Source organism: Macrosteles quadrilineatus, unplaced genomic scaffold (assembly GCF_028750875.1).
Source record: "Macrosteles quadrilineatus isolate MER2022 unplaced genomic scaffold, UCM_ALF_1.0 Scaffold_13__1_contigs__length_4303367, whole genome shotgun sequence".
Taxonomy (NCBI): domain Eukaryota; kingdom Metazoa; phylum Arthropoda; class Insecta; order Hemiptera; family Cicadellidae; genus Macrosteles; species Macrosteles quadrilineatus.
This window is the reverse complement of record NW_026542606.1, coordinates 2226990-2245437: the sequence shown is the minus strand read 5'-3', so window position 1 is coordinate 2245437 and position 18448 is coordinate 2226990. Positions and strand designations below refer to the sequence as shown.

The window sequence follows — 18448 nt, the reverse complement described above, 5'->3', positions numbered from 1 at the left end:
TTATACATAACTTCATTTTATGTCGTTTGTTGTTGTTCCGGATCGGTATGACAATAAATAAAAGGCTAAATTACCTGTGTCCGCTGGTCGATCCTAATGTATCCTATTACAGGAGATGCATAAAGCGAAATTAAATCGCCATCATCAGTCCTAAAGGTCTTGAGCTTCCCCATTAGGTTTCCCTTGTACAGTTTGTCTTGGAGTTTTTGAAACACATACACGAACTGTACACTTATACACATGACGAATAAAACATAAATACACAGTAGGCCTACTTTTATTTTTACTATAGACAAGTAGACACGCGTCGGTCGTGTGCCGAGTCTCGACTGAAAACGCTCATTTAAAAAATGTAAGTTTCCCAGCAATATACAACACTGATTCAAGGTCTATTTCCCGGTTATCAAAACTCAAGAACAATTTTATACACAAAGAATCTCTATTTTCATTTACTGTTACCCTACATATTATTGCACTTGCGATTAATTAAATCCGTTATGTAAGGAAAAACGTTTTTAATCTTAGTTGGTTTGGATTTGCTTTCAAAACGTGATCGGAAATGGTTGCGGTATTTGTAAACAAAATTCAATGTAAACATATCAGTGACAGCTAGAAGAAATAATCTTGATTTGAACAGCTGTTCGTTATTTCATAGAAGAATATGTGCTAAACATTGGGAAAAAACTTTACAAAAAATCGCACAAAATTGGGTTTTTAAACGTCCGTCATTTTATTTACAAAGTGGTGACGCCATATTTCAATGGCTAAAGACAATTTCGCCAATCCAGTGAATACATTAAAATGATTTGGAACTTGATAGGTACTCTCGTTTTTTAGGAGTAGGCCGCGTAAAATGGCTCTTGGGTCGTAACAGACATGAAGACAGACAGAAATTTAGATGAGTTTTGTTTCGGTTTCTCTAATGTATAAAACGTAAAAATAACCTAAAAGTTTATGATTCTGAGCAATGTACAGACAAAACTCTAATTTTATTTATATAGATATTCTTAGTGCTAGTTTTAATAACTCTCACGTCAATTTTTTGGCTAGCTTGTTATTACGAGTACGATGGAGATATAAAAAAAATCTCCATTTATATTATATCATTGACTATTGGAAACTTTAATTTTTGTTACTGGCATAGTTGCTGGGCCATAACAGTTGCTATAGCTCAGAATAAACAATTACATCAGTTTAAATTTAAAAAAAAACCACCTTGGTGTTCAGGATTCTGATTGTTTATTTCAGCTTAACTTAGCCAATCAATAGTTTCATCTTACTAATAATACTAAAAGTTTGTGCGTGCGTATAAGGCCGTTTCCGAGGCGATCGATGTGATTTTCCACAATGGGTCCGAGGTCCCCGCTGGTTTCGAGGTCCTGGTGCGGGACCTCGGATCCAAATACAACCGAAAACGTTGTGTTCGATGCTAGAGAATAATTGCACACGGTGTGACATATGTGGCATAAAATGACATTCTCCGCGGGAACCGAGGTCCGTGTCCGTTTCCCTCACAACATAATGTATACACTCTTCAACTGGAATCAGAGGCTCCCCTTTAACCCCCACCACTCTCCAAGATGACCTCGTATTACAGATTATTCAGATTATGTTAATCAGAGTATATGTTGGAAAAATATAATGTGTATTGTGTAACACGAGCGCCAAGTGCCTTTGCTGCACACGAGAATCTCTCCACAGTCGCCTGTGGCTCGTACGTACGTACGTTTACGTTAATCTAATTGCCACAAACATCCCCCACACTCCGCACTGCTAGCCTTTACTACTTCTTTCACCATTTCCTATGTCGTGGGTATGCTTCCATCCCTTCTCATGGCATTTTAGGATTGCAGATACCTTAATCTAATCGTCATAAACAGTTTCCACATTCCGAACTGCTCGACTTTACTACTTCCTTCACCACTTCCTACGTCGCGGACCTGTTTTCCTCCCTTCCCATCAGGGCTACAGATATACAAGGGCTGGCTCACTCCTTTGATGTTAGCGGTCACCGCCTGATCCTAATTCCCCTCTCCCGCCCCTCCTCAGTGACGTAGCGCTGGTACATCGGCGCGAGCGGCCTGCCCACATTAAATAGATTAGATTTTGTTCAAATCAAAGTGTATGGGGTGGAATTGTACCCCCCCTAGGCGTGACGTCAAAATGGCGTCAACGATCGCCGGAGGGTACAATTCCAGGGGGGTACAATTCCGGCGACCCCTCGCCTTGACTACTTCCTTCACCACTTCCTACTTCGTGGACCTGTTTTCATCCTTTCCCATAGAATTTTAGGAATGCAGATACCTTAATCTAATCGTCATAAACAGTTTCCACACTCCAGACTGCTAACCTTTACTACTTCCTTCACCACATCCTACATCACGGACCTCAAGCTAGTGTCGTCATTTGATTATATTTATGATCCATACCGTTTCTGTTCTAATATCTGTGGAATAATGCTATAAGCTATTTCTTTATTTACTGCATTCAAAAGTCAACAGCTAAACATATGTCTTTACTAGCTGTAACCCGCGGGCTTTGCCCCGTTTAACTTCTTAATTTTCAAGATTATCTCGTTCGCATGGCTCAATCACGTCCTGGTTGAAGTTTGTTCGCTACGCTCACTCACCTTTAGGTTGGAGCTCGTTCGCTACGCTCACTCACCTTTAGGTTGGAGCTCGTTTGCTACGCTCACTCACCTTTAGGTTGGAGCTCGTTCGCTGCGCTCACTTGCCTTCAGGTTAGCTCGTTCGCTAAGCTAACTCGCCTCAAGGTTGAAGTTCGTTCGCTACGCTCACTCACCTTTTGGTTGCAAATTAGCTGTTGTCATAAATGTAAAAGAAATAATAGTGCTGCATCCTGTTGGTAATCCTTGTAACTTTAATGCTATTGAACATCATAGAACAGAACCAACTTGTTTAATTGAAACAGCTGTTAAGATTCAATAATTCCATTTCTCATAAGGTTAACATGGGAAACTCCAGAGCCACTGGGGCCCAATCCAACCAGTATTTTTCGCGTTCACTTGTCACAAACATACATCCATACATACATCCAAACTTTCTCATTTATAATATTAGTAGGATTTGTGTGTCAAATACTGCTTCCATAAGGATTACATTGAAACTTTGAGACCCAGTAGGGCGGATTCCCGAGAGACTTTTTTTAGCTGACAGCCTTTTTACATTGACTTAAAATGTAAGCTTACCTTTTCCCGTCCATGTGCAGTTTGATAGTTAAAAATTAACCCTCTTTAAACTGGAATAGGACTGTTATGTAAATTGTGAGTATTTCCGTTAGTTAATAATCTTTTAGTCGATTCTTTCAAAATCATCGACAATTATGACTGTAGTTAATAATCTTTTAGTCGACTCTTTCAAAATCATCGACAATTATGACTGTTATTAGTTTTTAAACAAGTCATTTGTTTATAAACAACTCCTGTACTTCTTTGCAATTGCTCGATTTCGAACAACATGTATACTAGTTACATTTAAAATACCTTTTTTCCAAGTTTATATTTCCAAGTTACACATTTGTAGCAAACTTTAGGCTGCCTTTATTGAGTATTTTCCAGAAATACATAATAGTAATTTGTAGAAAATTTTATTCTCTATCAGAATATTACCTTCCACTTTGGTCGATTTCCTTACCATTTCAAAAACGTTAAGCAACCTCCCAATTTATAATGGTGAGAAAATACTGAACTAAAGATTTTGTACAATTAAATCTACAGTTAATACTGAAACGATTTTATTAATTAATAGGTCACTAGAAAGCCTATTCGTGTAGATTTGCAAATAATTATAAAAGTTTGATTTTTTTAGATTTACTAGGTGAAACCCGTCAAAGTTGCTGTTGCAAGACCGTTTGACTATAAATCGATGATAAAGAACTCCTTTTTTTTTTTTAAATTGGGTTGTTCGTGATTTAGCAGTGTGCTAACATAATTCAATAATTCAAACGGAAGCTGGTATTTCACCGAAGGTTCTTAGGTCAAAACAAAAAGAATAATGTAATTAGAATTGAGTAAATATATCTAAAACTAAATTCCATATCCAAGATATAATTAAATTTATGTTTTCTGATTGAGCGATTCAGGATATCTTTAACATAACTGATTAAAACTATCAATATCTCAAGTGAAAGCCTTTGAAGTATTTTAAGACCAAGACCTATAAAATAACTGAAATAAAATTTGAGTTAGGTATCATTGATTGCAGATAAGTACCTAAACGATTATAATTATTGTTGATTTGTGATTCAGCAGTGTGCTTTAGGTAGGATTATTAAGATTGGAATAGCTCAAATGAAAGCTGGTATTTCACTAAAGGTTATTAGACGAAAACATATAGGGTAATGTAATTAGAACTGCTGGAATACATCTTTAATTGAAGTAAAAAAAAAATCAAATTTATATTTTTTCGTTGAGTAATACTTTAGATAAATTAATGATGCTTGATGACAAATATATGCTTGCATAGCTTTATTTTCAGACCAAAATTATGAAAATCAGGCTGGTAGAAGAGCCAAACGAACTAAAAAAAAACAAATTTAACTCTTATAAGAAATGCACAGGGACGCATTTTTTGCATAACTCAAAATATACGTCAAAATGAATGCCGACGATTGATGGCAAGTCTGTGGTGCGTCGGACCTTTAGTTTAAGGCCAAAATTATGAAAATCGGTCGGGTAGAAGACCTTTAACCGGACTCAGAAAAGAAAAACCAATAATTTTTATAGATGGCAATAATTGGTTTACCAGTATGCATAATCTAAACATTCTATATATAATTCAGTTTTATAAATCTTTGTACAACTAAATTTAGAGTTCTATTAATTAATAGGTCGTAAGAAAGCTTAATTTGTGTAGATTTGCAAATAATTATGAAAGTTTGTTTTTGTTATGATTTATGGTGAAAAGATTAAAAAAACATGTTTTCCATAAGAAATACATTGAAAATTGTGTTTTTCACACTTTTTATTTGGGTGCGACTTTTGGCTGCTTATTTGGAGTATTTCCAAGAAGTGCATGGTATCAATTTGTAGGAAATTTTACTCTCTTTCAGAATATTGCCTTCCACTTAGGTTGATTTTCTAACCATTCAAAAGTTATTTGCAAAAAAGCTAAGCAACCTCTGAATTTATAGTAAAGAGAAAATACTGAGTTAGGGATATTTTTGTTAAACTTTGTACAACTAAATCTAGACTTATACTGGACCGATTTTGTTAATTAATGGGTCATTGGAAAGCCTAATTCATGTAGATTTGCAAATAATTATGAAAGTGTAATTTTATTAAATATTTGTGGTGAAAAAGTAAAAATTACAAAAAATAAATTAAAAACTGCTTTTTCAAGTTTCTGTTTTCAAGTTTCTATTTGTAGCCAGCCAGCTTTTGGCTGCCTTTATTGAGTATTTTTAAGAAATGCATAACAATAATTTGTATGAAATTTTATTCTCTAACAGAATATCACCTTCCACTTTGGTCGATTTCCTCACCATTTCAAAGATATTTGCAAAAATGTTAAGCAACCTCCCAATTTATAGAGGCGCCAAAATACTGAATTAAAGATGTTGTTGTTAAACTTTCTACAATCAAATCTACAGTTCTACTGAACCAATTTTATTAATTAATAGGTCATTGGAAAGCCTAATTCGTGTATATTTGCAAATAATTATGAAAGTTTGATTTTTTAAGATTTACTAGGTTAAGCCTATCACGTCGACAGTTACTGTTAAGGTTGCAAGCAAGATCGTTTGACTATAAATCGATGATAAATAACTCCATTTTTTTAGCAATTTGGGTTGTTCGTGATTTACCAGGGTGCTTTAGGTACGTCCGATCTTAATAATCAATAATTCAAATATATTCAAATATATATTTCAAATATATATATTCAAATATATATTTCAAATATATATATTCAAATATATATTTTTCAAATATATATATTCAAATATATATATGGTATTTCACTGAAGGTTCTTAGGTCAAAACAAATAGAGTAACCTAATTAGAATTGAGTAAATATATCTAAAACTAAATTCTATATCTAAGATATAATCAAAATTATATTTTCTGATTGAGCAATACAGTATCTTTAACTTAACTGATTAAAACTATCAATATCTCAATCTCAAGTGAAAGCCTTTGAAGTATTTTAAGACAAAGATATATAAAATAACTATTTGTCTGCTCTAACAAGAATTGATAAGATTGCTGATACAACGAGCCGAAACAGGTGGGAAGAAATCAAATCGAACCTCCATTGTAATTATAATGCCCATTACAACATGAATGATCCACAGCGTGATAGGCTGTTCAAAATTTGACCGTTGGTGGACCACTTGCAAGCCAAATTCAGGGCTATTCCTAAAGAACAATATCTATCTATTGATGAGCAGATAGTTCCCTTCAAAGGTAAATCAAAATTAAGGCAGTGTAGTCTACTCTTCCTTCTGGTCTTTAGCATCAAGTCTGTTTTGTTTTAATAACTTAATAATTTTACATATGTTGAATTATTATTGTTTATTTTTGTTTTGTAAACAGTTCAGTTTTTTACATTGTTTTCAATACCACTTTTAATTCCATACAACTATTGATTTTTATCATTTACTTTATTGGTGACCCCTTATAAGACAACATGAACATTAATGAAGATTTGGATACCCAAGAAATAGCCAACTTGTCTATAAAAGTTCCTCAATTTTGGAAACCTGACCCAAAAATTTGGTTCGTTCAAATTGAAGCTCAATTTCGAAGATCAAGAATCGTCTCAGATCAAGCCAAGTTCGACACGGTGGTAAGTTCTATTGACGCTGATATTCTATCTCAAGTCTCTGAGATTGTCACAGATCCACCAGCAGAGAACAAATACATAGCTATAAAAACTAAATTAATATCCTTGTATGAAGAAAGTGATACAAAGAAAATACAAACCCTTCTGACAGGTATGGAACTTGGGGACTAAAAACCCTCGCAACTTCTGAGTAGAATGAGGTCACCGGCTCTGAATAAGGTGAGTGACGATTTTCTAAAAGCGCTTTGGTTGAAACAACTACCAATCAGTGCTTAAACTACTCTTTCAATTTGTGATGAAAACTTATCTAAACTATCGGAGATGGCTGACAAAATTATTGACATCACAACTAATCATCTAAATTCCACTACCTCTGTTTCTTCCATAGAAACACAGGATTCACGTATAACTAATCTTCAAAATCAATTATCAGAATTGTCTAATGAAATTCAATCCATCTACAAAAACAATCTAAGTCAATCCAAATGTGTTTCTCACAACACAGACACAAGGAAATCTTCTCCACAACAGTCTTTGTGTTACTATCACTTTAATTTTGGTGGACATGCTCGCAAATGCACACCTCCCTGTTTGTTATCTCAGTTACCTTTGGAACAGGAAAACTCCAGCCCCCAGGTTCTTCGGCGACACGACCGAAGGGGGCAGAAGTGAGTCGCCTATTTGTCCATGATAGACAATCATTGTCCAAATTTCTCGTGGACACTGGAGCTGATTTTTCTGTGATTCCAGCTACCAATAAGGATAAAAATCACCCACAGAAACTTGAACTTGTTGCTGCTAATAGTACAAAAATTAAAACTTATGGCCAAAAACAACTTATGATTGATTTAGGACTAAACAAGCTTTTGAAATGGAATTTTATAGTAGCTGATGTTAACAAACCTATATTAGGTATGGATTTTTTATCACATTTTAATCTTATTATTGATGCCAAGAAAAACAGGCTCATTGATGGTGCACTTCGAAACATTCCCCAGAAAATGTCTTCAAACCGTAACCCTTCAGTCTTCTCTTTGAATACAAGTAATCCATTCAATTCCTTATTGGCACAATTTCCTGATTTATTAAGACCTAGTCCTATAAACAAAAAGATTGTTGAACATAAAGTCGAACATTTTATTGAAACTACAGGTCCTCCAGTCACAGCCCGACCCCGTCGCTTACCTCCAGATAAACTCCAAGCTGCAAAACATGAATTCCAGTTCATGTTGCAAGAAGGACTATGTCGGCCTTCTAGCAGTCGCTGGGCAAGTCCTCTTCATCTCGTTCAAATGAAAAATGGAGACTGGAGACCATGTGGTGATTACAGAAAATTAAATCAAGCTACAATTCCTGATAAGTATCCTTTGCCATTTCTAACTGATTGCACTAATTTTTTACATGGCACAAACATATTTTCCAGAATTGATTTAGTCCGAGCATACCAACAGATACCTGTCCGTCAAGAAGACATTGAAAAAACAGCTATCACCACTCCATTTGGATTATTTGAGTTCCCATATATGACATTTGGCTTACGAAATGCCGCTCAAACATTCCAAAGGTTCATGAATCAGGTACTATTAGGTTTAGATTTTGTATTTTGTTATCTTGATGACGTTTTAATTGCATCAAAGGATGAATCAGAGCACAAAATTCACCTTATGACACTTTTCAAAAGACTCGATCACTATGGTCTATGCATCAATGTTAAATAAAATGTATTTTTGGCGTCAAGTCTTTGGAATTTCTAGGCCATGAAGTCAGTGTTAGCGGTCTAAAACCACTCCAAGCAAAGGTTAAGTCAATAGTAGATTTTCCTGTCCCTACTTCAGCATCTGCATTAAGGAGATTTTTAGGCATGGTCAACTTTTACAACCGTTTCATTCCTCACTGTGCCCAACTCCAAAAACCATTGAATCAGATATTAAATGGTCACAAGAAGAACAGTTCTAAACCTTTAGCTTGGTGTGAGGAGGCTTCAAAAAGTTTTGATAATTTAAAAGACGCCTTATGCAAAGCAACAATGTTGGCTCATCCTGATCCAAATGCCAATTTGACATTAACAACAGATGCCTCTGATACTTCAATCGGCGCAGTCCTTCATCAGGAGATCGATAGTGTTAAGACTCCATTATGTTTCTTCTCAAGATCTCTCACTAACTGTCAGACTAAATACAGTGCTTATGACCGAGAACTGCTAGCAATTTACAGTGCAATAAAACACTTTAGATATATTCTCGAAGGACGAAACTTTACGGTTTTTACAGATCACAAACCTTTAATATTTGCATTTAAACAGGACTTAAATAAAACTTCACCTCGTCAAACTAGACAACTGAACTTTATTAGTGAATTCACAACAGATATTCGTTACATTTTGGGTAATGACAATATCGTTGCAGATACCTTGTCCCGAATAGAGTCCATTACATTTCCTTGCCCTGTAGACTATAAAACTCTGGCGGACAGTCAAAAAGACGATCCTGAGTTGTTGGATCTAAAGCAAAGTTCTAGTTTGAAAATAGTTAAAGTTCAACTTCCAAATTCATCTACAGAGCTATACTGTGATGTATCTACAAAATTTACTCGCCCTTACATCCCTTTTCCTTATAGAAAATCAATATTCTCCGCTATACATTCTCTGTCCCACCCGGGAGTAAGAAGCACAACTAAGTTGGTGACTCAAAGGTTTATATGGCCAAATGTCAAGTCATTCAAAGAGAGATCAAAGAGAGAGAGTCAAAGAGAGATTGTAAGCTGTGGACTCAAACTTGTGTAAACTGTCAAAAAACAAAAATCCAACGGCATACTAAATCACCTCTTACAAACTTCCTTGTTCCGGATCAACGGTTTAAGTCCATCAACATCGACATCGTGGGTCCATTGCCTTTGTGCAAAGGATTTCGTTATGTGTTGACAGCAATTGATAGGTTCTCTCGTTGGTTAGAGGCTGTTCCTATTGAAGATCAATCTGCTGATACTGTGGCTAAAGCGTTGGTAAACACTTGGTTTTCTCGTTTTGGCATACCTTCTCAGATAACTACTGACCAAGGAAGACAGTTTGAAAGTCAACTTTTTCAATCCCTAGGAAAGTATTTTGGATTTAAACATGCTAGTACCTCAGCTTATCATCCTCAATCAAATGGATTAGTTGAAAGACAACACAGGACTATGAAAACAGCACTAAAATGTCATCTTCTACAACACAAAATGGGTGGAAGCCTTACCTTTAGTTCTTTTGGGTATGCGTACTGCATTAAAAGATGACCTACAATGTTCTGCTGCTGAACTGGTTTATGGATCACCTCTAACACTCCCTGGCGTTTTCTTTAATGAAGATACAAGCAAATGCATTAGTCAGCAAGAGTTTATGCTTAACCTTAAAAGTGTGATTAGTAAACTACAGCCAAGACAAACTTCTACTCATGGTTCACCTAAGACTTTTGTTCCACAAGAACTATTTACTGTTTCTCATGTGTTTCTCCGGCAAGATATGTCGTTTGGTTCGCTTAACCCTAATTTTTCAGGACCCCACAAGGTCTTGACAAGATATGAAAAATGTTTTGAAATTGAAGTGAACGGAAAAAAAACAAAAGTTTCAATTGATCGTTTAAAACCAGCGTTCCTTCTTGAAGACTACATCCCCGAAAAAGGAAAACAAAAAAGAGATGTCACAAGACAATCCGACAATGTAAATAAGTCCATTCCCACAGCAGACAAACCACACAAGGCTCAAAGATCAAGATTTGTTCGTGTGGTGAATAATTCCTCACTTAAAGTGAGGGACTCATTCTAGGGGGGAGTGTGTAGTCTACTCTTCCTTCTGGTCTTTAGCATCAAGTCTGTTTTGTTTTAATAACTTAATAATTTTACATATGTTGAATTATTATTGTTTATTTTTGTTTTGTAAACAGTTTAGTTTTTTACATTGTTTTCAATACAACTTTTAATTCCATACAACTATTGATTTTTATCATTTACTTTAGCAGTATAACCCAAAAAAGCCCCGGAAGTGGGGATACAAAATCTTTGCTCTGTGTGATACCAAGGGTCTTATCTACGACTTTGAAGTGTATGTAGGCCAAATTGAGCCAGTACCAGGCTTCCCTGATTTGGGTGCTAGTTCCAATATAGTTTTGAGAATGGCAGAAACGATACCGAGAGACAGGAACTATCTATTATTTTTTTATAACTGGTTCTCTTCCCTGAAATTATTCTTTGAATTGTGGAAGTTAGGAATAGGAGCTCTATCAACAGTCAGAATCGACAGATTTCCTGGAATGAACTTCACGGGAGATAAAGAAATGAAGGCCTTAGGGAGAGGAACCTTTGAAGAAAAGAGATACATCACCTCTTATTTTCCCAATTATGAACCAGTTGATGTCGAAATAAGAGCAATAAAATGGTTTGACAACCGTGGTGTTGTTGTGGTGAGTTCGTTTGAAAGCAGTTTGCCCATTACTAATGTAAAGCGGTTTGACAGAAAGCTCTCCAAGGAAGTTGAAGTCCCATGTCCAAAGGCTATTGTAACTTACAATAAGTTCATGGGAGGCGTGGACCTATTAGACGGACTAATTGCACACTATAGAACTAAAATAAGGTCCAAGAAGTATTACCTCAAATTCATTTTCCACTTCCTAGACTTAACTGTTGTGAATGCCTGGTTGTTGTACAGGAGGGACTGTAGGAATAACAACTTTCCCAAAAAGCATACTCTTGACCTGCTAGATTTCAAATCAAATGTTGCCGAAAGTCTGCTAAGGCAAGGTAAAGACAATGAGAGGAAAAGGGGTCGACCATCGAGTGACCAAACTGATGCTGAGTTTCAACAAAAGAAAAAACGTGGGCCAACGAAACCCATCCCTGAGTACAACATTAGACATGATGGTGTTGGTCATTGGCCCCTGATCACAGAAGACCGCCAGAGATGCAACAAGCCTTCCTGCAAAGGAATCACCGTTGTAAAGTGCTCTAAATGCAATGTGCATCTATGTCTAACAAAAAACAGAAATTGCTTCTCATCATCCTTTCATACATAAGTTAGTACCATTGAAATCAAAGACTGTTGTTAACTATAAGACTAAAATCTAAGTCTACCTTGTTTTTTCAATTTGTCTACAATAAAAATGTTTTAGAACCCAATGTTGCATTTTCATTACAAACCCCTGTGGTGCTTGAAATCGCTTGTTGCCCAATGTTGCGTTTTAGTAACAAACCCCAAAATATGTCAAATCAGCATTGGAAAAATCTGCAAAAAATTCCAAGTCATTTTAAGACATAAATAACCACAATTTTTTAAGAAAAACTTTTTTCTAAGGTATTTTAAAAATTCGGGCAGTAAGAGGTTAAGATTTACTAGGTTAAGCCTATCACGTCGACAGTTACTGTTAAGGTTGCAAGCAAGATCGTTTGACTATAAATCGATGATAAATAACTCCATTTTTTTAGCAATTTAGGTTGTTCGTGATTTACCAGGGTGCTTTAGGTACGTCCGATCTTAGTAATCAATAATTCAAATATATTCAAATATATATTTCAAATACTGTATATATATATTCAAATATATATTTTTCAAATATATATGAAGCGTCGAGAGGCCAAGGGAGATATGTGACTTTTAAAAAAATGTCATTGTATTTTTTTCATGGTCATAAAAAAAATATAAAAATAAAAATAAATTCACTTATACCCCTTGGCTTCCAACTCTTAGGTGTTTAGTTTGGAGGCCAAGGGATATAAGTGAATTATTTGTTGAAATTCCACCCTTTTTTAACAAAACCCGTTACCATGACAACATTTTTTTAAAAGTCACATATCTCCCTTGGCCTCTCAACGCCTCATATATGGTATTTCACTGAAGGTTCTTAGGTCAAATCAAATAGAATAACCTAATTAGAATTGAGTAAATATATCTTAAACTAAATTCCATATCCAAGATATAATCAAAATTATATTTTCTGATTGAGCACAGTATCTTTAACTTAACTGATTAAAACTATCAATATCTCAAGCTCAAGTGAAAGCCTTTGAAGTATTTTAAGACAAAGATATATAAAATAACTTGAAAAAAGTAGTGTTAAGTATCATTTTGTGCATAACTCGAAATATAGGTCAAAATGAATGCTGATGCTTGATGGCAAATCTGTGGTGTGTCCATACCTTTAGTTTAAGGCCAAAATGCTGAAAATCGGTCGGGTAGAAGAGCTAACCCGACTCGGAAAAGAAAAACCAATAATTTTTATAGATGGCAATAATTGGTTTACCAGTAGGCCTATGCATAATCTAATCATACAAAACATGTGTTAATAATTTTTACAGCTTATTGTTATATTGTTATTTAATTGATTTTTCGTTGATTAAATGTTGTTAACAGTTTGCATTTGTGTTTAAAGTGAGTTCCTTATGTTTTAAGTATGTGATTCTAATGACCGTTGTATTTAACCACAACGGGCTCTGTTGCTAGTTAAGCAATAATAATGATTGTGCAATAATGACAATGTGCAAATTGTTAATGGCTGTTTACACAGTATTACAGCGTTTTAATGGGTTTGTCATGTGTTTTATACTATATTGGGTTAACCGTAGTTTTTATGATCCCCCCCCCCCTTCAAACTCAGGTAATCAAGTGTCTACTTAAAGTATTGTAGCTTATGCTACTTAATTGTATTTTAATGAGGTTTATGTCGACAAAGCATACTGTGTTGAGTCGGGGTGTAGCTTGTGTCTGTGCCACGTGTTATTATCTTTATCTATCGCATTAGTGGAGCCATTCCGTGACCTCCTCTTGGATCTCATGTCTTGCTGAGCTTGAATAATAACTTCCTGCACGAATCCTAAACATACAGTAGCTATTTTAGCTAATTGAAATTCAATAACTATATAATAACTGTTTGTTGTAAATCTATTGTCATTAATTAACTGACATTCTATCTTGAACACTGTATCAATCAACTTTAGTCACCCTGAAAGTTTAGAACCCCCCCCCCCCTTGTTGGATGTCCTCACCTCATTCTCACTGTTGATGAAAATCCCATCTTTTGATGATTAGATAACACTTGTACTGTATGGAGGCATTGAACCTAACTACTGTAATATTTTTGTTGAAGGGAGGAGGCAAGACCTCTACATCACTTCATGTGGCAAGGTCTATCTGTCGTCGGGCAGAGCGATCAGTTCAGCCTCTGGTTCAAGACGGCCGGTTAGACAAAGAAATCCAGGTGTATTTTAACAGGTAATGATCATTTTAATTTCCTTAGTAAGTAATTGCCACTAAAAAGATAAAAAACTATTTTTTGAATACTGATTTTTCTTTGAAAATTATTGTTAGATTTATTATGAAAATAATATTGCTGCAAAACATAAAAACTTGAATGGTTTTGACTACCCCTACCCAAAAGCCTAAAAATTTGAAACTATTTTAATTACTTTTTTTACAAGTCGTAAAAATATTCGTATATATTGTAAATATCGTATATATTTTTTATAAATGCAAACCAAAGCAAATTAACAAGGAACAGCAAAGAGTAGTTTCAGACGAAGAAATAAAACTAGATACCATCTTGACCTTTTTAAATCAGTCAGATTATACTCACTCAGCAGTGGTAATGAAATGGAATACTTCTTCTAATGTGGTGAGTCCTCCTTTGAATTCATGGCATAGCAGATATGTTTTTAACATTAGAAAACTTGACTTAAGCTTGATAGACTTATTTTTAGTTCCTTTAGGTGAAGTCAAGTGGTTAAACATCCTAAAAGGCAATGAAAAGATTTTGACGTGTTTTTCAACAAAGCAAGGGAATTGTTTGATGTTTTTTTCCATCCAAGACTAAGGTGGGCCCCCATTGGAAGTCTAACAAAAAATGTGAGAGCAGAGGTCAAAGTCTGGCCTTGACTGGTATAGTCCCGAGTTGTCTAGGCTAAAACAGGACATGCTAGTCCTGAAGGATTGCGAGACCAACCAAGCGGCGGACAAGGCAGCTTACCTAAACTCCAAAAAGGTCTACAAGCAAAAGATTGTGGAAGCCAAGAAAGATGAATTTATCAGCCAAAAATCAAAGTAAGGCAACTTGGGATGTGGTCAATAACGGCCACAAGAAGCAGTCGGGCGATACAAAAACCCCCACATAATCCAGACCAATTTAATAGATTTTTTATTGATTCTGTGGATAGTATTGTAGCCTGTTTGAAATCTTCAGATCCTAATGAGGTATTGCTGAATATTGAGGTGAGTACCCAAATAATTGTATCGTGGCAGTCTACTACTCCAACCGAGATAGAGAAAATTGTCGCGAGCTTTAAGAATCCAAATAGCCCTGATTTTTACGGTATGTCTACAACTTGGTTGAAGCGGGTGAAAGGAAAACTTTCTCAACCTCTATCGCTGCCCCATCTACAAGAAGGAAGAGAGAGATAGACTGGACAGCTACAGGCCCGTTTCTATCTTACCAGTCTTTGGTAAAGTCGTGGAGGCTCTGATGACTAAGCAGCTCTGCGAACACCTGGAGTCAAACAACTTGCTGACGGATGGTCAATTTGGATTCTGTAAGGGCCGATCCACAACAGGGGCGGTAATGAGGCTGGCAGGTTTGGTTGGCGAGGCATTTGAGGCTTGTAACACAGTCACCCTCACATTGTGCGATCTAAGCCGCACATTCGATTGCGTCAACCATACTCTACTTGTTAGGAAGTTGGAAAGACACGGAGTAGGTGTCTCAAGACAATTGAGTCGTATCTTTCGGGTAGGCAGCAGTTGGTCTCCATTGAGGGGGCGATTTCAGCACCTCTAGAGGTAGCTTATGGAGTCCCGCAAGGATCTGTCATTGGGCCACTTCTCTTCCTAGTCATGATTAATGATCTTGACAAGACTGGAAATGTTGTATTGTTTGCTGTCGATACCACCCTTGTGTCACGAGGACTGCATGTTGATCAGTCTGTAGCGGGAGCGGAGCAACACTTACTAGAAGCTTCGAACTGGTTTGAGGCCAATGGCTTTCAGCTGAACCAAACTAAAACACAGACTCTTGTCTGCAGTCTAGCCAAACGTGCTCCTCCGAATGATCCGGTGAGTTGTTGGGATTCACACTCGACCAAAAACTAACCTGGAGTGACCATATAGACCAAGTTTACAGTAAACTATCGAGGGTATGCTTCCTGCTTCTAAAACTAAGATATCTGGTCACAGAGCAGTAAATACCTGCTGAGCGTGTATCACGCAATGTTTCATTGCCATGTGAGCTATGGTATTTTGCTGTGGGGACACGCACCCATGACCGAAGAAATATTGATCCTGCAAAAGAGAGCTCTGAGAATAATGACCTTTAAACAGCTGTAACCGAATTGCCAACTCCATTGATCAAAAGGGTGAAGCCCTTGGAAGCGCAAAATCAATGGTGGGATTCCGGCACAATATTGCTGAGGTGGAGGACCAACAATAACAACACAAGAGCTGGCTGGACACAAATATAATTTCATTTATTCAAAATATATATAAAGATATAACAATACAATAATAAATAGCCATAATGAATAGGCATTGCCCTAGCCAAGATAATAATTAAAGTTTTTAAAATATTTAAAAATTTCTTTAATAAAAACATTTTAATTTAAAAATAGAAACGCTATATTTTGGTTAGGGCTAAAATTGCCATAAAGCGAAAACATTTAAATGTACTATTTCAAACAAATTTAACTTAAGTTAGGTTAGGTGGCCACCTTATAAAAATTATTTAAAAACAATTAAATTAAGACCTTTGCCTACATTAAAATAAATAATTTTTACATTTACAAACATGAAAAACATTTACACTATCAACAAATGTGGTCGCCTCGCAAAGCCTTTAAAATATATTCCAAGCGGTAAAATTAACTGTCAAGGGAAAAAAAAGGCTTTACCCTCAATCAAGGGGTGTGAAGCAGAATTAAAAGAATGGAATAAAATATTAAAGTCAAATTAAGTTTTGAGCTGAAAGCCTAATTAATTAAATTGCAGGTAAAAAGATTACAGGGGTTGTTATATAAGTTAAATCAAAACGGTGATGTTGAGTTAGATTTCTTCATGATGGATGAGACTCTCCAAATGGACTGGACTGACCTGACCGTAAAACCTTGCTGTCGTCCAGGTAGCAGGAAGTAGAAGTTGGACCGAGGGCATGGTGGCCGCTCCCTAGACACTGCAGCACGGTATTAGGCCGGAGTAAAATTTATCATTGTAAAAATGGCGGGTGGAAGTAAAGACAACGAGCATTGTGGTGAATGTAATTTTAAAGTTACTAATAAAACGGGAGGTATTTTTTGCAGAGGTATATGTGAAAAGTGGTTTCACCTCAAATGTAGCAAAATAACTAAAGAAGAATGCAAACAATTTGAAGAATTGAAGGGTAAAGCTATGTGGTTCTGCTCTGCATGTGAAAGTGAGGTTAAACGTTTCATAGACCGTTTGAAAAATTAACATTTGAGTGGAAATACCAATGACAATACCAGCTTAAAATTGATGTGGGATAAATTAGACTTGATTCAAACTAATTACGTTAAAATAGATGAGCGGCTGAAACAAGTTGAAAGCTCTAGCAAATCGATTTCAACCCCAAACATTATTGTGAATAGGCCTACCACTACAGACGAAAGTGATTGTTGCACATCCGATTCAAATGTTATAAACAATGAAAATGTTAATATCGAAGTATTAAATGTTTCTAGTGTTAAAAAAAATCTGATGGTTCCAATGTGTGCCGTGCGCGTCATTTTATATATATATACTCAGCGCGCGGGCAACAGCTTACTGGCCGAAGCATATCAGCAGCCAATGGAATAGAGGAAAAAAGCGATGAGCATACGAGAAATCTCTCTCGTACGTTTTCGTCTCTTGAACGCGCCTGAATGCTTGCTGACAGCTCCAAATTAAAACATAAGTATTAGTATCTAAGTAATTGCATTAATTTATCAGGGAAACCAATTTCAATCATGAAGTAGTTTAAGTTCAGTTAGGGGTTGCCGGGGAGAAATCAGGGGGCTTTGTGATGTAGGTTTTCCAACTTAAAATGTTCAATTGTTCAATTGTTCAACGTTGTTGTTAATTGTTTCATGTTCTAAATTGTTCAATAATTATGTGCTGTCAATTCGATTAATTCATTGCTAAATTACCTTACTTCTATCAGTTTCCATTTTACACTGTTAGTTCATTAATTAGTAATCTTGTAGATGCAATTCTTACATATTTAGGTAGTGGGTTAGTTATAAGATTTACTTGTTATAAATTACCAAAGTCACAGCTCATCAAAAGCTGGCTTAAGGTGTTAACGGCGATGGGCACGATCAACCTCATGGTAAAATCCTTCTTTTATAATAGACAGTCAACAGTCCTTCTTAATTTCTCAACCTCATAGTTATTATTAATATATATTTTCTTGTCACAATCCTCACTCATCCATACCACTCTTCCCTTAACTTATTCCACAGACATGCTGAACCAATTCAAGTAGTATCACCCAGTCACACAGATTCTCTACATAAATGTTACAAATGATATCGAAATATATGCACAAATAGCAGCCCTAAATAAGACTACCAATCAAGATACCAAGGCTCTGGGTAGGCCTAAGCCTAACCCCCGTGGAAAGTTAAATAAACTTAGCGAAAAAGAGAAG

General features: G+C 35.9%; 1 protein-coding gene across 1 annotated transcript in view; it reads left to right on the top strand.

The window, feature by feature from the left end:
- The window catches only part of LOC129004930 (corrinoid adenosyltransferase MMAB-like), a 105961-nt gene that overhangs the window by 75824 nt on the left and 11689 nt on the right, over positions 1–18448 (top strand). The window contains exon 4 of the mRNA XM_054433643.1: positions 13913–14037. Coding sequence (XP_054289618.1) covers positions 13913–14037 — 125 coding nt within the window. The remainder of the gene's footprint in view (positions 1–13912; positions 14038–18448) is intronic.